The sequence below is a fragment of the Archocentrus centrarchus genome, chromosome 11, assembly GCF_007364275.1.
Source record: "Archocentrus centrarchus isolate MPI-CPG fArcCen1 chromosome 11, fArcCen1, whole genome shotgun sequence".
Lineage (NCBI taxonomy): Eukaryota > Metazoa > Chordata > Actinopteri > Cichliformes > Cichlidae > Archocentrus > Archocentrus centrarchus.
In genome coordinates, this window is record NC_044356.1 from 7075949 (window position 1) to 7102097 (window position 26149).

Below are 26149 nucleotides of genomic sequence, written 5' to 3' on the forward strand. Positions count from 1 at the left end.
ACAGTAAATCTGATAAAGATAAAGGCTCTGACGAGAACTTTGCATCGTGTGCTCCAAACTGAGCGTAAAATATGTCCTTATGTTGGGTTCAAGAGGACGTCCTGCAGCAGAGATGCTCAGAGAGAGATCAGGGCAACAACACAAAGAAATCACACACAAGCCTGTCCTGGTGTCCTGGTCCTGTTAGCACACCTGGTCCTGTTCAGGTTGGGGCATTAAATAAATTATCTACTATTAAATAAATTATGCAGTACTATTATGGATAAACCTTCCCATGAGATAATGAAAAGCAACATTAAAGTGATATACAAACCTACTGTGTTTTAACACATTTTTTCCACTGTATTTATTATTCATCAAATATACTGATTTCCTCCTTTCTGTTCCCCCTGGAAACGGCCCTGTAACACGCACACAGTTACAAACATCCTGTCACAGACGTACAGCTTCAACGAGCTCACAGCATCACACAGACTGAAGAAAAACATCACACTGGCAGCCAGAGGCAGAGAATACCCAGAACGCATTTTGGTCAGACTCCACAGAAGACCATGAATATACACATACACACACACACACACACACACACACACACACACACACACTCAAACATGCTGCTTTAACCACTGACTGGACATCAAACAGCCCATCAGCTGTGGTACAAACATCCAGCTAAGCTCACTGCTGCGCCGCATAACCACAGAAGTAAGGACTACATATGGACCAGTTTGTTTTCCTTTCCATCCACTTAAACCCAGATACAATCAGCAGTAATGATGTAAACCATAACTCAGTTATTATGTAATTAACTAGTGGCATTACTTCATTATGAAACAGTCCTGCCCATTACGTCCTCTAATGTTGAATTCAAAGAGCTTGCAGATGCTAGTTGGACTGCATGGACCATGAATCACACGAGAAGCTGCAGGATGTGAAGCTGCAGGATGTGAAGCTGCAGGATGTGAAGGGCACAGACCTGGAAGTGAAGGATGATGGTCCAGATGAGTCCTAATGTCAGTTTGGGGTTCCCATCAGTGATGTCATCATTCCTGATGTTCACAAGTTTGACCTGGAAAGCAGAGCAGAGAGAGACTTTGTTATGAACACGTCTGACTGGATTAAAGACACGAGGAAACACAACTCCTCCTTTTTTCCTTGGAAGTATTAAAAACACTCCCTGCTTCACCTGTGGTGCTCATTAATTGTAGGAGGCTTACTGAGACCTTATTAAATCATGCAGCTCTGCCTTAGCTCAACTAGCCGGGCTGTATAATTAGACCTGCAATGAAGCTAAGAAGAAAAGGTCAGCCCTCCTCTCTCTGGGGAACGAGATGGAGACAAGAGCGGTGGTTTAAGAAAGATGGGGCCTGTTCAGATAAGCAGGAACGAGAGCTGCAGTTTGGCAGCAAACAGAGAGAAATTAATTTAGGCAGGAAGGAAACAATCAGACATGAGCAGATAAACCAGCTGATGCTGTGTGGTGTATTTTATATTATTACTGGTTTGTCTTTTAAAGAGCAGTGACACTAATGACAGCAGCTGTCCTGTTTGTGTCCCCGCAGAGTTTAATGTGCAGCACGTTACACAATCATGTCACTGCACTGACACACGAGCACACTGAAGATCCATTTTTAATGTGCTGTAAATTAGCACGACGTTTGTCCGGTGCTCTCGATGAGCAGAGACGCTCACCGTGTCGGCTCTCTGGGCTGAGCTGCCAAAGAAGCTGTGAAACTTGTGCATAAATAGTAGAAGAAGAACTTATGAGGGGAGAAATAAATTCAAAATAAACTCTCTGTGGTGTTTCAAGACAGCTGACATGCTGCAGCGCGTCCAGGAGGACTTCGATCAAACTGATGCTGAATGCACGAGTGTTCAGACGGGGATGTTGGTGTTAGTCTGTAAAGTGTGTGTGGTACAACAGTGTATTTGAAGTGTGCTCGTCAACTGAAGGTCATCATTAACATGAATCACTGACTTTTGCAGAATTTGCTGTGAAGGAGTTTTAATTGAGCTCCAGATGTGCTCGTCTGCTTACAGTTAACTGTCATCATACTAACAGCTGTGGAGAGACAAACACTGTTCCCGACATCATCAACTACACAACTAGAGGTTTGAATAACACATGAAACTGAATTGGATAAGCAGAAGAAAATGGATGGATGGAAAATGTGACTACCGTATTTTTCGGACTATACGTCGCTCCAGAGTATAGGTCGCACCAGCCAAAAAATGCATAATAAGAAGAAAAAACATATATAGGTCGCACTGGACTATAAGTCGCACTTTTTTTTTGGGGGGGGGGGGGGGGGGGGGGGGTGATAGAATCCGAGACCCAGAGCAGAAATTCCATCTTGAACGGCAATTTAAAATAATAATGGATTAAAGAACAGGACGAACACGGTTACGCCTACGTTATGCTAACGTAACACATTCAGCTACATGACGCACAACGAACACGTGTTCGGTATGTTAACGTAACATTAAGTTATTCAGATAACCATAGCATAAAGAACATACTAACAAGTTAACCAAACCATCAATCCATTGAATTCTTCATCCTCGGTGTCACTTCTAAACAATTCCGTACACTCCGTAGACGAAGCGCCGCTTCCTCTTCTTCGCGTTAGTCAGACTCGTCGTCAGCTGCAGTTCCAATTATTCCAGCCTTTCTGAATCCCAACAGGATGGTTTGTCACTGAAGCCCATGTTTTCTTGATCCATCCAATGACTTCCAGGAAAGTTGGGTGGCGCATTCTCCCAGTTGCCGTTAAGCTGTGCTCTCCATCCATCATCCACTGCGCCCACAGGTTACGCAAGACTGCCTTAAAGCTCCGGTTCACGGAGATGTCAAGTGGCTGGAGCATTTTGGTTCATGTGTTATAAATGTCACATATACGTCGCTCCGGAGTATAGGTCTCACCCCCAGCCAAACTATGAAATAAAGTGCGACTTATACTCCGGAAAATACGGTAAATTATATCTATATCAGACAAGACTAATAAATGGAAAAAGACGCCTCCCTGATATCTGAAGCTACTTTCAGCCTTTCCTTTATTTTCAGGGGGGGTGTCACAGCAGGCATGTTTCACCTTTTTTTGAAACGTCACACGCCCTTCCTGATGCAGCCCCAGAGGGATTTGGGATCGAACCAGGGATCTTTTGCTTCTTAGGCAAATGTGTAAACCACTACAATATATATAATCCTTTATATCCCAAAGGATGATACTAAACTTTGTTAAATTATTAAACTACTCTGAAAACTACTGACCTCTGAGAACTGAGATTCTGGCTACAAAAATGCAACAAGGAAGACATTTACCTCATAAAAAATGCTTTTATACCTTTTTTTTGTTTACCTGAATAACTGAACAACATCATAACCAACTGCTCAAAGTAAGGCAGTAATGCATGCCCACCTGTTTCGTAAAAAATGAATATCAAGCCAATAAAAAGAATATTTATCATAAAAAGATGCCTAAAGAAGAGCGGTGTGTGCGCCTACACGTGATCTTACCTGTCTCTGTTTGAGGAAGTCCAGCGCTATTTGGACATTCTGCAGTCGATGAAATCTCATTCGGCCCTTCTCTCTGGGCTGCAACACAAGAGCGTGGCGATGAGAATCGTGAGGATGACAAAACAGGAAATTAAATTCAAGACACAAAAACACAGGAGGCAGCAGTGAGCGCAAGTAAAGCCGATTTCAATCAACAGTGCAGTGAGGCCAAAACTCAGAGCGGCTTTGTTGAGATGAAATGATCCTCTGGGGGGCGCTGTCTTCAACAGCAGCTGTTAAAGACATGCCAGAACTGTGGAGGCCCAAACCATGCTGCATTAGCACGAAAGACGCAAACTTCACTTCAGACTTTTTCTCTATGATCATAAACAGATTTTCACAAACAAACAACCAGTTTAAGTTTAGAAGGAGAAAAGAAAGTTTAACACACACTCACACACACACACACAGATGAGTAAAGTGCAGGATGCAGACGTGGATTCACACCGTGCTGGTAAAGAGGAGGTACACTCAGGATAGAGGAGAGAGAGAGGTACACGTGTTTTCTACACTATACGTTACTATGTTTATATTATTCATTGACATTTATTCAACTTTAACACCTTTTGTCCACCTGTGGTCTCAGTTTGAATCTGCTGTTCTGGGCTAATAAATATTTTAATATATGCAAAATGTAACCAGGAGTAAATATGAATGTCCTGATTTATCGTCTAATATGAATAAGCTGTAATAAGCTCAGATCTACTGCTATGAAATATTTGACATATAACAGACTGTAAATAAAAGATGGATGCAACCACTGTGGCCCAGTGGGGTGCCAGGTCCCATTTTGAGGTCTTGGTTTGAGTGTGTTTTGGCTGTCAAGCAATCAAGGATCTGATGGAGAAACACTGCATACAAAAAGGACTTCCACCAAACTATTCTATTTTATTTTATTTTCTACTTTATTTTTAAATGGACCATAAATTACAAAATTATCACCACGTTGTATTCAGTAAGATTTAAAACGAGTGACTGAGACCATAAACTAAGCGGCGACCAATCAAATGAGAAATAGGCTAACTTTCCCTTAGACCTACACAATCTGAGCAAGTCGCCACCTGCTGGGCATTAGAGATAGTGCAGGTATAAGGCATATGCTACATTCTGCTGTGACATGCAAAATAGCAGAGGTCTGTTGAGTGATAACATGTTTTAAGCAGCCATGTTTTTGAAAGTTTATGATTATTTGCTTCTAACTTTATTGATCAAATCGGCCTATCAGCTCACAGAGAAAATAAACTTAAGCAGTGCTGGAGTCCTGATGCTGTCACCCAACAGAAATGTTGACGCCCTGTAGGGACGCACGGTAACGCAGCACCGACTCGTGTCATGTACAGCCCGGTTTTGTAGGTCAGAGGTCAGTGGCACAGCACTCTCATGCGGCCTCACAGCTCCACCTATGTGGGCAGAGGGTGAAGCTGAAGGGGTCAGAGGTCAGGAGTGAATGTGCGAGTGGTGGCGGGTGGAGGGGCAGAGGGCTTCGATTTCGAACATACTCCCTGAGCTCCTTCCTCCTCCTCATCCTCCCCTCCGAGCGAGATGAGAGGGGGGGCCCGCGAGGCGTATGCCCTTTTCAATGGAGGGCCGCTCTTCTGTTGCTATGGTAACAGAAGGGTGGAAATGCACAGGAAGAGGGAAAAAAAAAAGAGAAGAAGAAGAGATGCAGGATGAGAACTGTTGAATAACAAAACAGAATGAGGATGAGATTTAAAAAACTGTAAATTAAAGACGGAAGAGAAATGAGCCCACACTGGAAAAAAGGATAAACATTTTAACTGAGCACATCCACCCGCTGACAGCTCCACCTCCATCTACTGAAACCTACAAAACACACTGAGCTAACATCGTTTTTCCAGTGACTCTTCACACAGTCATGCATGGCCCTCAGATAGCTGCCACGTGAGAACCTGTTCTAACCTTTAGTGGTTCCACACAGACACCAGGACACTGACCCGTCAGTCTGATGAGTAACAAAGCTCTCTAACCCTCAGCTTAAGAGGTAAAACAAGCTGAAACTTTCAGACGGGGAAGAAAGCAGCATTTTTCATTTTTCCAACATGGACAGAAATTCCTGTGTATGGAAACACAGATTCTATCACAGCTAGACCTGTATACAAATATGCTAATACTTCTGCATTTCTTTGGTATGTATTTGATTTGGATATTTTTAATCCATCCCAGCTTCCTTGTCAAACACCCTTCTCTGTCACAGCACCTTAGTGATCGTTTTAGCCTCTTTTTACACCTCCAGCAGATTTCTATTATCAGAAAAAGGTGATAGCAAAGAAACAGTGTCCCACTTCTCTGCTACATCCTGCTCTCTCTGCTGCTGTGCTCCTTGGCCGAGGCCTCAGAAAGTGTGAGGAGGGAAAAAGTGAGACCTGCTGCTTCCAGCTTCCTCTCAGAAATTATTTTGCAGGTAAATACTGAAGTCAAAAGTCACGACGTAACTGTCGTCTTTCACTCCGCGATTTTGCCGCAGTTAGAAAATCAGACACGAGTTGTTGGCCCCACAGCGGCTTCTTATTACATCACTGTGAGAGACCTCCACAGCTACCAAACAGAGAGGCTGTCTCCTCCCAGTCTGTCCTCTTTTCCATGAAACATTTATTTTGTCTGGCTGTTCTTCTGTCTCTTTGCCTCAAACAGATCTGATGTGCTGGAGGTGGCGCCATCAGGTGACACTGCACCCCCACCCTCTGTGTGTACTCCTGCAGCCCTGAGTCAGCAGTCACATTACATTCGTCTGTCTGCAAACCATTCAGCGACTGACTGTCAGGATGAGGACAAACACTCTTACATCATCATCATCATCATGGTTCTGTGAGCCTGCTTTACTTTGAGTTCCCAAAAAAAAGTCAGGCTGTTGAAATTTGCTCTGTGCTGCATTTAAAAATCAGAGCCTGTGGGCCGGATGCAGCCCTCTGCAACACTATTGTTTTTTTTTAATCTAGCTTACAGATAACTTCAGGTTTTTATAGAGTCAGCTGTAGCTGTGGTCTGCAGAGCAATGTGCACCCCATCCAAATCCCATCCTGCACGCTAACACAGAAGAGCTGCACATGAAAAGGCTATGTGAGATATACATCTATAATTAAAGGATGTACACAAACTATACATGTGTGACCCTTGACTCTCATTTCCTTGATGAAAATGAATCTCACTGCTGTGCTCTAACACGCTGCTAACATCAGAGATGAACCCTCTCCAGTCTGAAGCTTTTAAACATTCAATATTTCAAACCTTCGGACTGGAAAGGATTCGACGGCCCCCTTTGACCTCCCTGGAGCAAAGCCTGTGAGAGGTCTGACTGCACCCAGGTAAGAACGCAGCAGGCCGTTATGGACGTCGTCTGTCCTGCTTCCTGCACGCCGCCCTCAGGCAGCTCACTCACCAAACTAAACCGAGCATTTCCAGTAATGAGAACATGTTTGGAAACGAGGGAGACTGAGGACAATGACCCGACTCGGCTGTCCCCAAATTGCCCAAGAAGTGTTGTGTGAAACCGGCTTACATAACAGTCCCCAGATTTACATGCCCGAAATGGGAATGACAGCATGGGTGATGGAAAACATAACAGTGAGATAATGTGTGTCAGAGATAAAATTCCATACCAGGGTGACTCCAGAGAGGACCTCCAGCAAGGAAATCAGGTTGTGCCCATCCCTCAGGTCCTCATACAAGTCTGTGATGTGCTTCCTCACCTAAGAGAGAGACAGGGATGTAAAAGAGGAGGAGGAGGGCACAGAAAAAAGAAAAAAAAAAAAAGAGTTAATTCTACACCACAATCATCCCTCTGTGGACTCAACACTGCTGACATCTGTCAGGCCCATTGCCCCACAGCTGACAGGGCTGGTGACAGCGGTTGCCTGGCCAACAGAGACGAAGCACCAGCTGTGGCCTCTTGTGTCTGTTGCCATGACACTGGCTTGAAATAAATGGGGGTGACAGTGGGTCGTCACTGCTGGCGGCCGTTGACACAGTGACTCAGCAGGCCGGCAGAGCCGAGCACCCGGCATCAGTGACGGTTTTGTGTCAAAGTGGGACACTCAGTGGGACAGAGGACAGAGACGAAAAACCGGATCAGCCAAGCAGAGAGGAGTGAGGAAAGCTTTACGGGAATAAGGGGGGGGGACAAATGCTGCAGCTGCACCAAGCTGAAACCTCCGGGCCAAAACGAAAAGAATCCAAAGCCGGAGTTTTACAAAAACAGCGTGCACTTCCTCCGGTGGCTCCCTGAGGCCGGCTCAGAAATGGAGTTAATCACCCAGAGACACCCACGTTAAACCTCTTAAAAAGCATGTTTGCAGTCTGGTACAAAAAACTGTTTTTATTTCCTGACAGCAACTCGGGGGATAATATTTTAACACCTCACACGTTTGGATTATGTTAATTATTTTAGCTCCAAATAAACAAAAACGCTACTATGCTAAAGCTGACAGGTGATGTCACAAGGCTACATCCATCTTTTATATACAGTCTATGAGCTGCACACAGTTTGTTTGTTTTGATTAATCACTGGATTACACACCAGTTTCTCCATGTGTGGTACAACTCAGAGCTTTACAGTGTGAATGCTGTCGAGAGATGGGCTGAAATCCACGGATCATTTTTGGATTTGATTCTTTTTCCTAAAAGAAAATGAGTGGAAACTTTGTCCCTCACCATAAATGAGGAGGCCTGCACCTTGGTGCACTACAAGTTACTGAGCAAAGAATGAAAAATGAGTAAAACATTTCAAAGGAATACATAAACCCTAAACTAGATGAAATAAACATGACTAAAACTAGGTTGTTTCCCTGATCTAGACCCCTTTCTAATTCTCCAGTTTGAGACAGAGGCATGACAGAGAATGTTAAAAGGCTCAGCCAAACAGGGACAAAAGTGCAGGAGCTTTTCCTTCATAAATAAAACATCTCAGTGGAAATGTTCTTCATCAGAAAGCAGAGCGAGCAAAGAGAGAAAAGTTGGCAGGCAACAAAGGTCGGCCACTTCTGTCCAAAGTGCTTCAAAACAGCTGCTTCAAAACCGCAGACCTGCTCATGCAAGCAAGGACGAACGTCCACCTGCATTACAGTGACCGTTCCTGCTTCACGCAGTGTCAGCAGGCCTGTGGCATCCCTGGAAAATGCACTGCCACTTTCTTCCAGAAGAGGGCAAGACAGGCACAAGAGTGACTGCACTCTCTCCAAGTCAGCCATTAATTATAAAGATATAATCTAAAGTAAATCGATCACCTTTAAACGAACTCATGTAATGATAAACAGCAACATTTACCCCTCTTTGCTTCTTGTTAAAGATAAGATACCCTGAGGGCTTTAGTCTGAATCTAGCAGCACTCCACCCTCTGTCCTCAATAACCTCATCTCCTGAATGTGTCTCTGTTCCTCTTCCTCACTCATCTGTGTCACATCCTCACCCTCAGTTTCTCTGTGGAAGCTGACACGAGCTGATGTAACGAGTGTTAATTAGATGACAGAAAGAAATGGTGTACACACCACTGCCTGGAAATGAGATTACTGTCTAATTGTGTCTGAGTGTGTCAGAGCCTCAGCGCAGCACCCAGTTTATGACCTGCTGTCAGTTTACTGTAAGCGCCGCACGTCAGCGAGCAGTAAATCAGCATCCTCGTATCACTTTCAGTAATTCAGATGGACATGGTAGCTTCTGCTGATTAACACAAAACAATGAAGTTCCTGTAATAATTTTGTCTTCAGCAGCTTTAAACTATAAATAACTATAAGAAAAAAATCTGTATCTTAAATGAACTTCTGCTAAGAGAGGATCATTATTTTGGGTGCATGGAGTTTGCCTGCTTATTGCAGATTACAATACAGTACTGCAGAAAGCAAACCTTGGATAAACAAGGCTTAAAATTTCTAATTTCACTTTGCATTAGGCTTCATGTTCCCCTGTCCATCAGACTTCACCTCAGAGGGTCATTCTAGGTGCTGCTAACCTCTGAGCTCAAAATAAAATTAAAAAATGTTTGGCAATCAGGGAATAAAAAAAACAAACAAATGTTCAACCTTTGGAATAAATTGTAACTATTTACATTTTCTTCCAAAAACTCTCTGATACGCGTAGTTGGAGTAACTTCTCACTGATAATGAAATAAGCTGCGTGCCGTCGTCACTGAACCCGGATGGATCTGCTGATTAGCCGTTTTAAGGGACGCTGCTCCCTCAGCCAGCTGTGACTGATGTGCAGTGACAGCAGATGTTGTTGTGCTAAAGCAGACAGTCAAACAGAGCTGATGTTAAAATACTGCAGGCTGCCCAGAGCTTCTGGCACAGTGAGCACAGATGTAGGTCAGACTGATTTTGGGAGCAAATAAAACGGCTTCTATCAGTTCAAACTGCATTTTCTCACATTTGGATAAACACGGTGTGACAGCCAGAGCAGGGTGGTTATGGAAATGATTTAATACCAGTTACATAAGTGTTTGGTGACTGACGTGCTGTTTAATGCAACATGATCAGCCTAACCTGTGTTCAGTCGCTGGCTCAGAGGCAGTAAGTGATCAGCAGGAGTTCAGAGTGGGTGATCACGATCACCTCGTCACAGTCGACGGCCGTAACGCCGCACTTTTTCACACGAATATGAACATTTTTCTGACTCAGTGAAACGTGTGTCGCCTCGAGGCCTCACATTTACAACGTTTTGGGTGGTGCCACAAATTCTTATATTTGTTCACCTTCTTGTCTGCCTGCTTTTCTAATGATGATGATTTTTATTGTTTACATTTTAGTGAAAATAAAGCTCCCATAATCACAGATAAATGACAGAAATGATTTAAATGCAAACAAATTCCTGACTGAGAAACTCGCAGCTTTAACCTCTTTTTCTATGTTTTATATGCTAAAACGACATAACTTCATTTCACAAACAGACTAAAGATAACAAATGTTTCATAAACAATAATATTAGTTTTATACTTCACCACCTCAGTCAAATTAAATTCACCTCATATTTAAACTTCAGCAGTGAGTCAGCAGTGCACCCCTCATCACAGCCTTTCCACCCTAATGCAACTTTTATCTGCTCTTTTAAAACATTTGTACTGTGGCTCATGAGGTACAGTGGGTCCTTCACTAATCAGAAGGTTGGCAGTTTGATTCCCTGTTCCTCCAATCTGCATGTTGAAGTGTTTTTTTGGGAAAGATACTGAACCCAAAGATTTGTGAGTGTGTGTTAAACTAAAAGCTCTAAAATAAAGCTTCATTTGTGCTCAGTCAGAGAACCAGTCACCAATTTCAGTCCCTCTGTTTACATGTTTGAAACATGAAATAACTGACAGCAGCTTTTCTGCTTTTATGGCTGATTGAACACATGAAACAGGCCAACTGCATGTGGTTAAACCTGCTGTTGGAGCCTCAGCTAACAGTTTATCCTGACCTCCACCCACAGCTGCTGGATTTGTCTTCACTGAGTCAACAACCTGCTGGGTCAAAGTGTGTCACTGCATGCCTCCTGGCAGCCTGGAGGACGGTGTTTACACCGGTCCCTGTTTGCACTCTACACACCAGCATACCTGAGCACACCTGAGCGGCCAGAAATAAAGCAGACTTGGCACGCACACACACAGACAGGAAACGGGCAGCCATTGTGTTACCTAATGCCCCCGTACCTGTTCTTTAATGAGCCCTCTCTCCTTTTACCTCCTGAGCTCATTTTCGATTCTTCCTCTTTGGTCTCGTTCAGTTTAGTTTTCTCTGTATTTCTCACGGCTGACAGGGTGGAGGTTTACAGCTGAGTCAGGGTGTGATGTAATGCACGCAGCTCTGTCACCCTAAGTCTTACGTCCTTAGCGGTAAGTTTTGATTGAACAGCAGAATAAATTTCACCCAAAATGAAAAAGAAGCTTCAGAAGCTTTTCTTCCTTCCTCCATCTTGTTCCCCACCTGCTCTCGCCCCCCCCACAATAAAAGGTCAGCACTCACTTTAATAATACGACTAAGTACAGAGCACAGCAGGCACACGTGTGCATGAGTGTGTGTGCGGTTGTGTAGCTGGAGCCTCCTCATACTTTGTGATGGTGCCGCGTACAAAAACAAAAGCACTGATTTCAGCTGATTAATCTGCTTTTATGTTTGTTTTTAAACCAACTGGAAACAGCTGATTGTGACCAACTGCAAACAATCCAAATAAATTAATTTCACGATCATAAAAAAAAAAAAAAAAATATCGAGATGTTGCATTAAAGGGTTTTTTTGTGGTGAAATTAGAAAAGGATGCTGATAAACTTTGATTTTGGTGCCAATTCCGCCTGAAGGATTTCAGCTTAGTGTGAAACCGAACCATCTTCACTCGACAGACCTGAGAATCAATAAATGATAAACTGAACCGATAAGCTTCGAGAAAATGTGACAGACTCTCAGCTGAAACGGATTCCAAATAAATAAGCTGAATTTCGAAGTCTAAAAAAAAAAAAATAAATAAAATAAAATCGAGCGCCCCCTCCCTGCTGCTGCTCCTCGTCTCTGACCTACATTCACAGTTGGTGTCGGCCTGGCAGCGCCGGCTAACACTGAGCTACATTTTCAGGCAGCTCTGACGACAGTTGCTCCGGAGTTATGGGGTCAGCCGGACGCTTCCCCGCCCGGGTTGTGTGACAGAAACACTGCATTCTCCCTGCTGCCCGTACGACACACGGCACACATGCTGTACGTTATGGATGTGACAGAAATGGAGTGGATGCACGCTGATGTCACACTGTGCAGGCAGCTGTTTGTAACCTACACATAAAACTTATACTGTAAATACTTAAGCTTCCAATTGAATTTCATATTTGAGCACGACTGGAGGCCTACAGTTTATCTCCATTATTTTATAAAAATGATTCATTAATTTAATAAATGAGTGCTCATCCTCCCATGGCTCATCTACAGAAACCTTGCGAGTTTTTCTTCGTCTGGAGATCTTTTGGATCAAATCAGTGCAAGAAAAACTGATTCTCAGTGAACTCCTGCAGATTTCAGCAGTTTGTGGTTGAGAGAGGCCAAAGTGCTCCTGTGCAAAGAGAGGGAGCGTTCGTTTATAACAAGATATAAAAAAAAAAAAACCTTTGTAGTGGAAATGATTTTGTTTAGCATGTTTCCTGTTTTTGAAAACAAAAATCATAATTCAATCCAAACTCTGATTAATCGCCCGTGCAGCTCTCGTCTCCTGTAAAGGATGAACTGAATATTATTTACATGAACGTGGGATCTCACAGCTGCTCGTTCACATTTATTAAAATGGGATGTTTCTTTTCTAACGCCCCAGAAAATCAAAACATTCAAAATCTGTTTAACCATAAATAATTGAGTATCTGCCTTTCAGTAAGCATTTGTAAATAAATACGCAAACGCTTTGAAATATTCATTCAGGACTCTTGTTCAGTTCATTCACAACTGTGTTTTCTGAACATGAGGGAGGGGAGCCCTTTAACGAGCCGCAGCTTCACTGACGCTGATGGAAAATGGGCTAAATGGCGCTGACGGACCCGCGGATGCAGCGCTGCACTCTGCTGCCCGGACACGGTCACATTAACACATCACACCGAGCCTGATACAACGACACCCACAGCTCAGGTTAAAGGATGAAGAAGAGAGAGACAAGCAGGAAGTCTTATTAGAAAAAAAGACATTGTTAGTTTTATGCCAGAAGACCGGAGATGTGAGAAGGAGAGGAAGGGCTGCACGACAAAATCAGAAGGAATAAATCAGGCGGAGCGTCGAGTGGGGGTTTTTCTGAAGCTCTGCTCACACTGGACTGGAGAGACACAGTCCAGCTGCTTTATGACCCGAGACCGTTCAGTTCACCGATTTTAAAATAAATGTTGTCTGAGATGGAGCGGGAGGTCCGAACATGGGTCACTAACTTTATATTTAGCACATAAACTAGAATGGAAACTTTGAATGGTATGTGAGCTTTCTGAGACACGCTTGTTGAACAGTTTGATTGATGTAAGTTGTTCAGGTTTATGGCGTGGTTCCTGCTGAAGGTGGCACATTTTAAACATATCATTTATTATAAGATAACCTGGAAATCCCTGAAGTCAGTAATACATACCTTGATGAGATGTTTGTTGACCCATTTTGTGAAGGTTTTCTTCTGCACCCTGTCCCGCTCATCTGAACAAAGAGACATAAAGAAAGAGAGAGAGAGAGGAGGGAGGTTAATTACATGATCCAGATCCTGCATGGATGCTGCAGCCAGTGCGATTATTCCAGTGAATTACATAGATGAAGAGGTCGCAGTGGGCTAAACGCCCCAGAGGGACCCTGTTACAGGTGTTTGCTTGTAGAGCGTCTGCACTGATAACTGAATATGAATCTGAATGTGCTGAAGGGAAGACCAACAGGTGCTGTTCTCTGCTCAAACCTCTCACACAGTGCAGCTTATAACACACACTCATGTTGTAAAGGTACATGTGGAGCTGAGCGTGATCATTAAAACAGCTCCTCTAAACGACTCAGTCAACAACTGGGGGTCCTATTGTTATGTCTGCAAACATGATTACGCCATCTTCTACATATTTCAGCTGGGTGACATCATCCTCAAACTAAAATCACATTTCTGAAGCTCAGAAAGTCTCTGTATCTGTAGAGCCCCCCCCGATGCAGTCTCTTTCTACAGTTTCTAACTGAAGTGCGATCTGCAGCCAGGCGCAGCTCCAGGCTGCGTCCTCCACAGACCGCAGGAGTGAGGCAACCAGGCCAGGAATAGAGCCTGATGCTGAGCCACAGCTCATTATCTGCCCGCCTCAGCCGCCGCCTCCTCCTGCTCTTTATCCAGACTGACGGAGCCTCTTCAGCCTTCCTCTCTTCATATCAGTGTGTGGGGGAGAGAACACAGACCCTTCCCGCCTTTCTGTTAAATATCTGACTTCCTGCTGGAAAAACAGGACGACATCCTTCCAGGGAATGCTGTGGATTTAGTAACCTGATGTGAATGCAGCTTTGCATTCTGCAAAGACAAAAATACATTAAAAATTTGACTTAATTACAGTTTTATTAACTATTAACTGCTATAATCAAAAAAATTACATGATAAAAAGTAATAAAAAATATTTAACATACTGAAATTTCTGTTTTAATGACCTCTCTGTCCATTTTATTTATTAATTTTTAGTTTCAGCTCCACTCTTTTTTCTCTCTCATAACTGTGGGTTGATTAACATCGCCCAAGTGTCACCATCGTTACACATTAGCAGCCCGTAGGCGCTACACCGGGCTCTCCATATCTACCATAGCTGTGCAGTGTCACCTCGTGATTGTCAGAATATGTGGAACAACCAGAAATGTGTTCGTGTTTGTGCTGCTGATGGTCCGTCAGATTAGCTCTGAGATAACAGAAGTCAAAACATGTGAAGATTTTATTTGTAGTGAAGTGAGACCAAGTGTTAACAACAACACTGTTGTCACCCGATCCCTTGTTTTATATATATTATATTTTTTAAACGTACTTCTTTCTCTTTATGATGAACTCCACTGCTGCTCCCCTTCCAGAACAACTCCACTTTTCAATCAATCAGCATTCTGCACATCATCATCGTTTGGTTTTGCAGTATTGGTTTTTGAAGGACTGCACGAAAGTGCATCTCTTTAGCCTCTGTTAGCTCAACTCCCACAATTCAGCTCTCTGTGTGTGTGTGTGTAAGGAGAGCTGCACAAAAGATGCAAACACTGGACTATAAATCCTACATCACGCACAACACTGTAATTACAAGATCACTGCAGAGCGAGAGCAGCTGATAAAGCTGAGGTGGTTCCTAAAGAGAGCTGTGAGAGAAGTGAAATGTTTGCAGCTGCAGGAGCTCACACTGCAAAGCTGTGATAATGAAGCTCATGTATAGGTTTATAAGCAGGTTCGGTCCTTCTGAACATGAAATCATGGCGGGTTCATCAAGTATAAGATTTAGTGTTCCCGCTCCCAGTGGAGACATTACAGCTGTCCCTCTGAGTGGCAACAGTCTGTGTTACACTGTTTCTTCACTGTATATTTAGTATTTATATTCATGTACATTTATGTATTTAATTCATAGTTCTATCTTTTTCTAGTACCAGTCCAAAGTTTGGACAAACATATAATTCATATTTAATTACTGCTGTCGTTTAAAAACAAACAAAACATGCTGAAATCTAAAAGCATCCATCAATCAGGGTTAGAGCTGAGGAAATTTTCCCTCCACTGAACAGATTCAGCCAATCAGAGAACAGCTGGCTGCAGGTACCTCACTTCCTGCCTGCTGCTTATGTGTTGTCATGGTGACACCATAAGGGAGAGCGAAAGCATATCCATCTGATATCCACACCTATGTAAACGCACACACACACACACACACACACACACACACACACACACACACACACACACACACACACACACACACACACACACACACACACACACACACAGCTGCTGAACAGCTTCAGAACCTCAAACTGTTGAGATTTCAGCAAGTTTGATTTTGGCTTCACTGGGTCAAATATCTCAGCTGGATAAGAGCCAAGGACAGCCTAAACCCTGCATAACAAACCCACACGCACACACACAGACAGACACACACAGGGTGACCCCTCCGAGAGGGAAGAGCCTCTCAGCAAAGAACGCATATTTCAACACACTCTTGCAAAATAGTTTCACCACTGCCACACGCCTTGATTCCCAAACCTGCCGGGGTAGCTGGGTTAGTTAGCCAAAAAGAAAACAATCGAGAATTTCTGAGTTATTAGGTCACACGCAAAGTCCTTAATGATCCTGTAATGATTCATCAGGTTCGTCCAGGTGTGGCAGGTGGTTATTACTCCTACAAATGTGGGTTATACAGATTTAAAAACTAGAGACACGAGGAGCCATGAGTGAGCCACAGAAAGGCGGCCATTCATCTACAGAGGAGGGCATTGTTAAGCTGTACATCCCCCCTTCCAGGCCATCTAAACATACACACACACACACACACACACACACACACACACACACACACACACACACACACACACAGAGTCCTTTGCTCTCAGACAAATAATGACTCATAAAGACCACCTTCAGCAAGCTGCTGTCACAGGCAGGTGCACAAATGGGAACTGTTCAAACACACACACACACACACACGTGCAGACAGGAGCCTCTCTACACCATGTAAACAAGCAGTGCACACACTGTGCAGCTACTCTGAGCATGCACACTCTCAGACACACACAGGCAGAGGCTCACACTCACCTGCACAGCACATGAGCGAGTACAGGTGAGCGTTGAGATGACACTCATTCCTGTAGTCGGGCCACATGTTTTAATGTTTCTCCTCTAGCATCAACTCAAGGCCTGATTAATGACACATAATCCAAGACAGAAGTCAGACAGTTACAGCTGTAAGACAAGTTTTGACAACAAGCTGTCCCCAAGTATCCAAAAGTGAAAGCTGTGTCCAGGCGGAGAGCCCAGGCCGGTAGGACCAGTTTCAGTCTCAGCTCTTCTCCCTCTTCTTTCAGTGCAGCTCCTGTTCCCTCTGCGGTTCACCCCTTCCCTCTGTCCTCGATCCCTGTGTTCGCTGCCATGTCGCCGGCCTTCTCACTCTTTCCCAAGTGCAGTTGCTCTCACACACGTGTGTGTGTGTGTGTGTCAAAGTCAGATGGCAGCTCCTCCCCAGAATATAAAAAGGACAGCCTCCCCTCCCTGTTCACTCCCTCACTTCCTCACCCTCTCTCTCACTTGCTCTCTAGCTCGCTCGCTCTCCGTTTGCAGGCCACAACAGACGGTGTTCTCTGACTGCAGCCGACAGTGCCTCTGCAGAGCTGCAGGGGGGCTCGGTGTGTTTATCTCCTCTTCTGTTTTCTCCCTTTTCTTTCTGCCTTTCCTCTTCAGTGCATAAGCAGGAAACGAGTATTTTTCCTTTTAGCTGTCTCCTCTGAAGGACAGATTTCTGTCACAGAGCAGAACAGAAGGAGGCATACGCACATGTCCTGCAGTGATGTTGATTCTGGGAATAAAAATGTCTTTTAGGCTCCAGCCACGTCCACTTAGGATGATGTAATCCACTCCCTGAATGTTTCGAAAACAAAAGCACTCATACAAGCCAGGCTTGTTCTGTCACACTATGCAAACACACATGCATTCTCTCTTTCTGCTGGAAAAAAAAAGCCAGACGTAGCAGCAGCAGCTCAGTGATATCACAGGTTTCCTTCCCCAAAGAGGTGCACACAAACTTGCCTGCTGACTTTTGTGAAACAGCCCTCCTAGCTAGGAGAAAACTGAGGAGAAGAACAGGACTCGAGGTGATGCGGCCTTTAGTCGTTAAAGAGATTTAATTAAGCGCTGAAAGGAAAACCAGCTCGAGTAGAGTCATTCTTCTCAGTGATGCGCGAGTCTGTGTGTAACAGGCATGAGATGATGAAGGCAGGCCTGGATCATATTGAGGTTCATATCCAGGTGAGTGCGTAATAAGAGGCCACTAACTGCTCTTTAACTCTCAGTGGCTGGTATTAACCATGTGATCCGATCACAGCCTCTAAAAAGAAAATAGGAGCGCGTCCTGACAGCCTATGAAGTCTCTTCACTTCTTCTTTGCTGTCTCTTAAAATAGCTCCGCTGTGGCAGACAGCACCAACGCAGCTCTGAATAATCTCAGCTGTGTGGAAGCAGTGAGTCTGTACTGCTGTGGCTACAAACTGAGTCAAACAGCAGCCACCGAGCAGTCATGTGACCCGGGCCCCAGTCGTGCCTGACAGCAGGTCCTGATGCTTGTAGGAGGTGTACTGAGGACAGTGATGTACACTACAGGTACACACACCTGTCCAGGCGAGACGGTGACTCACACACTCTTACAGTCACAACAAGCTCCGCCCCGTTTTTCCATCCCCTCCACCAGCAGCCTTATTCCCTAATTTCCATCCCTCCTTGAGCCACGTCCTCTTCCTCTCGCTGTGACAGTCTTCCTCTCCTCTGTCTTCACAGTAGTTCTCTCTTTCTATCACTAAGGGACCATCCACACTAAAAATACCAGACGGAGCTTACGCCTCTAATACCGCGCAGCATGCTTATCCCTCGCTCCCTCCTTCTCTGCCGTTATCACCACTAATCTCTTGCACTCCCTCTCTTCTGTCCGGTCTTCCGGTGTTCTGGTTTTCTCCTCCTGTGATTTAATTTAAATTAAAGAGGGAAGGATGCTTCCAAGCATCCTGCTTTTCCTCTTCTAGCCTGTCTTGTTCTCTGCCACTTCTTTCACTTTCCCTTTCATTTTCAGTTTCTCTTGCAGCCGGGTGGTTTCCCAGAGCTCATTCATCCCTCTTTCTGGTGACACTTGAAGCCTGGCGCCAGCCTCTGTCCCTTTTCTGTCTTTCTATTCTTCCTTCTCTTCTCTTCTCCTCTTTCGGCCTCTTTCTTTGGCAGCTACAAAAACTGCATGTTAAATATTTGGAAATTTGTCATTTTCTTCAGTTTCCAAATCTAAATTCTTTGGTGGGTGGCTGCCTCACCTACTCACTCACCAGCTGTCCTGTTAGCCCTTCATCAGATTAAGATCACATTCAATCTGCCCTCCTGTGGCCACAGAAGACACCTGAGGGCGGAAATGAAGGCAGAGACGCTCCTGGAGACTTAATACCTCTGTGCATTAAATGGGTCAGCACCTGCAAACGTCGTACACGTCAAAAACTGTCCAACAAAAGCTTCACTCGCTCGTGTGAGTGAATCTAAAGTCCATGTCAGTGAGTGAATGTGCCTCAGGGTCAGTGAGGCTTTGTTACTGACACACATCTAAATTAAGACTTCATCTGTTCACTGGTCCTGAGAGTAAAGCAGACCTGCTTCAGTATCTGATTTTTAGAGCGAGACCATCTCGTTCTTATTTTTCTGGTCATACTTTGATTTGTAACATTAAAATCTGGGTGGGCTTCAGGGTGAGCACTCCAAACCACAGAGCAAGAACTGCGGCCCAATCAGGTTTGAGCTGTGGGAAGTTTCAGAGGTCATGTGTTTTTGTGTGATTTACGCACACATTCTTTTCTCTCTAGAAGGATCTGATGTTAGCTTACAGAGCTTCAGACAGCGCCGCTCATCTTCAGCTTGTTTCTCATCGGGACTCTTTAGATCTAATAGTTTGCCTCTGGTTGATGGTGACTGACAGACGGGGAGTTCAGTGAAAGTTCCCACGCTTTTTTTTCCAAACTTTTTTCCCAAGGAAGACCTCCCAGATGTTTCTCCGTAACAAAAACAGCGATTTTTCTCCAAACCATGAACGAATCGAGTCATTGGATCTGGAAGGATTTCTGGACCTGCATTATTTTGTCATATTTTCTTCAGAACAAGACGTCTCAATCTGCTTTTTTAAAATTTCAGTTTGATATAAAGAATCCATAAATCCAGGTAACAACTTAAAAGTTCAGCCAAGCCAATTGTTTGGTGACAGTTTTCATGTAAATCTGTTCAGAGTAACAAAGACACAAACTAATCACTTCACCTCCTTCGTGAAGGTTTTAATCTGCTGAAGCTTAATTAGTGATGCTGTTGAACAGGCTGTTAGCCAACACTGTAAACACCACATGCTGTGCTCAGTGATATCAAAGAAAGTGTAAACCACTGATGTCAGCGTGTCAGCCTTTACCACACATTATATGTCCACACACCCCAACATGGTTGCCCTCTCACTGTGAAAGGCTCCGTTTCCTGTACAGGAGAAAATAAGTTCTCACACACACACACACACACACACACACACACTGCAGCTGCGTTACACACTGGCAGCTCCTCAACAACCTGGAGATGAGAAATAAGCAAATCATCATGAAAGTCAAGTTTGACGCTTCAGTGAAGTCCAACCACACCCCTGATCTCAAGATGACTAAAGGAGATGTATCAGTGTGAGACCCACATGTAACTGAATAACTGCACGCACCTGAACGAGGACAGCAAAGTAGTTACAATTCTTTGATGCATTAGCAAACAGCAGAGGTACAAGATCTGATCTGTTAGTGACGCCAAAGCTTCAAAAAGACGAAAACATATTTTTCTCGTTATGAGTTCAGACATACGTGCATCGCCTTGCAGGCGTGCAGAGGATGAGTGCAATCAAAGGAAATGTTACAAATGTTAACGATGACACATCACAGGTAAACGATCTCATCCCCACTTTTCTGACACATGTTGCTGCTAATACAGTCACACATGGGGAGGAAGAAATCAGATTAACCAGATTGTGGCCACTTTCCATCACTAACTATTCTCATAGCTGTCCTGCCTCCCCTTCACTGCTCACTGGCCTCCCCCCTCAGTACTAATCAACCTCATTGATCCACACGGTGACATCATGGCAGATATTCCTGCCCTGTCACTGCAGTCAGATTAAATTAGCCACAGTCCCAAAACCCACCACAGAGTTTGGTTCAGTTTTTCCACTCATACGAGACACAGAACACTACATTACCAGCAGGTACTGAGCGTGTGTGTAAAGTTCAGCACAAATATCCTTTAGACAGATATGGTATTAATTATGCAACTATCAGGCTTTAAAGGACCGTCAGCAGTAAGGCTGCATTACAAAATCCAAAAGGAATCTGTTTAATGCAGCACAAAAGTCTGAATAATTAGACAAGATGACCAAAGTGAGCATCTTACAGGCAGCACAGTAAAGTATGAAGGTTTACACACAAGACAGAGCTGCTCAGCTGAGGACACACCTGCATGAATTACATGAAAGTGCACGTGTAATATCCTTTTTATGGATTCTCTTCCACTCATTCATGCAGATACAATAATAAAGCCCCGAAGAGCTGAACCAGCAGGAGCCTCCATGCTCTAACAGCACAAGCTGCTTTACATGCCAATAAAGCTAAAACAGAAAAAGTACAAGCTTAACACAAACACCTATTAAAAGCAAAGAAAACGATAAAGGTACTTAATAAATAAAATAAAACAGGCACCGACATGCAAACAGAGAAGGGGTGGAGCCTGAACAGGAAGCACATGGTGCTGAAGTCAAATCTTCACAGATAAATCATAACTGAAGCAGTGAGGAGGAGGAGGAAAGGCTCATCATTCCCTGTCAGCAGCCCCTGAGGTTACGGTTTACCTGCGCCAGTGACGGGCATCTGACGGCGGCGGCGGCGGCGATAGTACCAAAATCCAGCTGCAGTCAAAAAGTGAAAAGCCACAACCAGGATCGGCGTGATGACATCGGGGTCTGACAGAAAATCCATCCTGTCGTTCTGAGTGATCACAAAGTGCCGTTTGATGGTCTACACGTCCACAGAATATCACTTAAACAAGCAAGTAAAGTTCCTGAAACTCCAACAGCTGAATTCCTCCAGGTTAGATCCCAAACTCACAGCATCCACGCAGAGGAGCTTTCACACTTCCAGTCTCCGCTCACACAGTCCTGATGAGCCTCGGCCAGCTTTCACTTCTTCCCTTCCTTCTCCAGCAGCATCTCTAAACTTCCTGCACAAACTCCCGCAGCTAGAAACTTCTGAGTCCCTCTCTCCATTCAGACACCCTGCCTCTCCCCCATGCCTCTCTCTCTCTAACTCTGTTATAACCTCGCTCGCCCTCTGACACCAACAGTGAATTCCAATCCCCTGAAACAAGCGACCAGACTGTAGCCGTTGCTCAGTGCGCTGTTAGAAAAGCAGTAAATAAATGAAACGGGACGAAAAAAGACGGAAATGTGTGTATGCTGCATGTGTGTGTGTGTGTGTGTGGTTGCCTCACACACTCAGAAGGAAACCACAGGGGAGATACCCATACACTCGTCTTCCTGTGTGTGCATATATTTCTATTTTAGCATGTTCAAATACCTTCATGTATGTGTAACTTCTTATGTATTAGTACGCACACATGCAGCACTTGGGTGCACACGCTGGCAAAATTTGTGGTTGACGCGTGTGTGAGATTGTGCACCTCTGGTTAGGAAGGTGTGTGTGTGTGTGTGTGTGTGTGTGTGTGTGTGTGTGTGTGTGTGTGTGTGTGTGTGTGTGTGTGTCTGTTTACCTCTGTTGCTATGAGTGAGCAATGCATCCTGTCTGTGATATTTATTAACGGCTATCTTTGAGTGATGTCTGCTGACTGTGTTCAAAAGCTTCAGACACAAGAGGAGACTGTGTGTGTGTGTGTGTGTGTGTGTGTGTGTAATGGTATGATTCAGCATGATTCAGGCTGCACACTAAAAGACAGGGGGTCCTACAGCTGCTCGCACCTCGCAGAGAATCGTGTGTGTGTGTGTGTGTGTGTGTGTGTGTGTGTGTGTGTGTGTGTGTGTGTAATGGTATGATTCAGCATGATTCAGGCTGCACACTAAAAGACAGGGGGTCCTACAGCTGCTCGCACCTCGCAGAGAATCGTGTGTGTGTGTGTGTGTGTGTGTGTGTGTGTGTGTTAAAGTTATCAAGTCACCTCTGAAAAAGCTGCTGAGGTTTTGGTCCTAGCAACCTCGAGACAAAACAACACAACCGCAGTAAATCTGATGAGCTCACTGTCGGGTGAAAAACAGCTTCTCTGCCTGTTGCGCTGCCTTTAACACACTGATTTTAAAGTGTCAGTGATAAGACTCACTGACACATCTACTGTGTCTGTGTTTACACAGGATTTACACCAGAAGGCAGGGGTCAGTTTTTTTCCTCATTAGTCATTTCCTGATCACCATAATTACCAGATAACATGAGGTCATGGATGTGTGATCCTGATAACAGCTGTCCACTGAAGCTCTGTAGTTAGTTTGATCCAGGAGAACTACATTACCCAGGGTGCATTTTTCCTCCATTCCCATGGAGGAAAAAAAAAAAAACTCTTAAAAAAAACAAAAAAACTTAAGTATATACACTTAAGTAAGTTAACTAAGGCCACTGCATATGCATAGACATGGGAGCAGTGATGCTTTGGAATATGTTGTTACAAAGATGCCAATAGTGCCAATAATATTAAATACTGCACTGTAGAGTTTACCGAGCAAACTTCATTTACTTGTGAATAAATATAACATGTAAAACATGTATCCCTATATTTAAATCATCATCAACTACCACATTAGTGACAGCAAGAAAAACAGTTTTCTCCCCAACGAGGCAGAGCCAGTCACCACCAGCAATACATCAACACGGCTGCAGCACGCTCACCGACAGAGCCTGGTCAGTGTGTGGTCAGTGTGTGTGGGGCTTATTCAGCAAGTTACAAACACACAACAGTGGTAGTACAGAGTACACACTTCACAGTTTTACTGCTATTTGCGTGCACTGCTGCCTCCTTGGATAGTGAATTATTGAGTTATTATTAAGTGGAAGTGTATTTTTAAGGAAGTAACTACATTACCCAGGGTCCTTTGCTTATAATAAAGAAGAGCAAAATTTAAAAAAAGAAAGAAAACAGAAATGAGAAAAATCAAATCAATTAGCAGTGACTAAAAGGAAAAAAGTGAAAGGAGAAAGTAGGAAGCATGTGTCAGCTGTGGTTAAGTGTGTTGCCACCACTGTGGGGCAGAAGAGACCAACATGTGTGTGTTGGGCTGCGTGACATCACACTCAAACCACAGCAAGTGTTGCACTCAGCAGCCTGAAACCAAGCATCTCTTTGTGTTGGTGTTTACACACTTACACTTTCCTTAAGAGTCCTTCACTGCTTAATATTAGATTATAAGATCTTTAATGAGAAAATTACAGTTACATCTGCTTTAATTTCTCCCATCTGCACACAAAACGCCTCCCTGAGATCTTTTTCCTTCATACACACTGAACTCACACTCACAAAAACACCAATAATTCACATGTAAAAGTAAACGTTATTAATATGTGTGATCTTCTTACACTTACAGGACCCTCACTGAGTTATAGCCTGCTGTTATCAATATGGGTGCGTGCTTTTAGGGTCAAGAGGTCAGGGGTCTGCGCCACGCAGAAAATGCTGTCTCACTCACACACACACACAGACAAAACTGGGGTGTAACAAAGCCCGGGGATGATGTCAGACTACAGTATAAGCTGGACACCATAGAAGAAGAAAGATGGAAGGATAAGGAAGGAGGAGTGTAGGAAGCGTTATTGTAAGGCTCTGTGTCAGAGAGTGAATGACCCTTTTCTTCGTGATATCAGAGGGAGAAATCTCACAGTCACTGCCTCTCACACACACACACACACACACACACACACACACACAACACACACACACACACACACACACACACACACACACACACACACACACACACACAGAGCCTTTTGTGACTGACAGGTTCACTACTGTCTCTGCTTTCACTATATTAGCATGAGAAAATCCATGCAGTGTTTTTCCTGATACAAACAGAATGCTGTGACTCTCTTTGCTCTGCAGCTCACAGCAAACTATTATCTCTCCCTCCCCCAGTACAGCTCAATCCTTCCAGTCAGCATCCTTTACGTAGCAAGGTCACCCTGACACACACACACACACACACACACACACACACACACACACACACACACACACACACAGGTATGCAAGTGCAAACACGCCACATCTCCCAGAAACATGTCGTATCTTTGTGAACACAATCGCTGCTCTGTGCCTGCACACGATAATACTCTAACAAACAAATTTCTCTCCTCGTGCAGGCTGAGCCATAAACTGTATCTACATATGAAAATACGCTGCAGGCCGAGCACACATGACTAGATCTGCATTCACAGATGCTGCACAAGCGGCTGCAGTAAATGAGCACAAAACCATAACTTAATAGATCCACTTTAAGTTATGCACATTTACAATGCACTGTGTTTTATTCCTGGATCCCATTAGAGCAGCGCTGCAGCGTTCGGTGACGCCCATCAGTCCATCCTCTATCTAAGACAGATGTAGCCTCCAGGTCTGAGAAGTGCAGCCAGGAGTAAATGCCTTAAGCTTGCATTCTTGCTAATGGCCAGCAGGGGGCGGTTTAAAAAACAAAGACTTCTGGTAGTATAGAAGTCTAAGGGAGGGCCTCAGCCCCCTATGTGGGCTCAATCGCTGCTTCCAATTCATACTGAATAAATTATGGTCATTTTAAGTAGAAGAAAGGAGATTATCTAGAATATGTTCATGGTCAGACCGCTTGCTAATCACAAGCCAATGAGCACACAGCGTCCGTCCTTTTTCAGTCCGATCTGACTCTTGTTTATCACATCCGGTTTCAAAAAGTCACAACAGTGAGACTGAAAATGCTCGAGAATTTCACTACACAACGAGTCATGTTATTGTGGCTAAGTCCATGTTTTATGTTGCTTTTACTCTTGAACGCTCTTCTGACTGGCTGGCCCTCACAAACAGAAGGTTTGAACAGCAGAGCTGAGTGCCTCAGACAACCTTATGACGATATCTGCACGCTCTGACATCATGCAGCACCAAGAGCATAAAAAAAATTCTAAAACAGCTTTTACCTCACAGGCACACACATTTAATTAATTATAGGAAACTCAGGCTGTGATTAATATGAGTATCCAGCATGGTATCAGTATATAATGGGTCCCCTTTAAAAGCTGAACTTACCCTGACACCAATAAAGGACATTTATATCACATTTGGCCATCTTAAAGAATCATTTTGTGATAGTTGGTTTATGGCAGCAATAGCAGGGATTCATTACCATGATACTGTTCTGGCAATATTTAA

General features: G+C 44.1%; 1 protein-coding gene across 1 annotated transcript in view; it reads right to left on the reverse strand.

The window, feature by feature from the left end:
* macf1a (microtubule actin crosslinking factor 1a) overlaps window positions 1–26149 on the reverse strand; it is a 218825-nt gene that overhangs the window by 110836 nt on the left and 81840 nt on the right. The window contains 4 exon segments of the mRNA XM_030740649.1: window positions 977–1069; window positions 3518–3595; window positions 7174–7263; window positions 13616–13677. Coding sequence (XP_030596509.1) covers window positions 977–1069; window positions 3518–3595; window positions 7174–7263; window positions 13616–13677 — 323 coding nt within the window.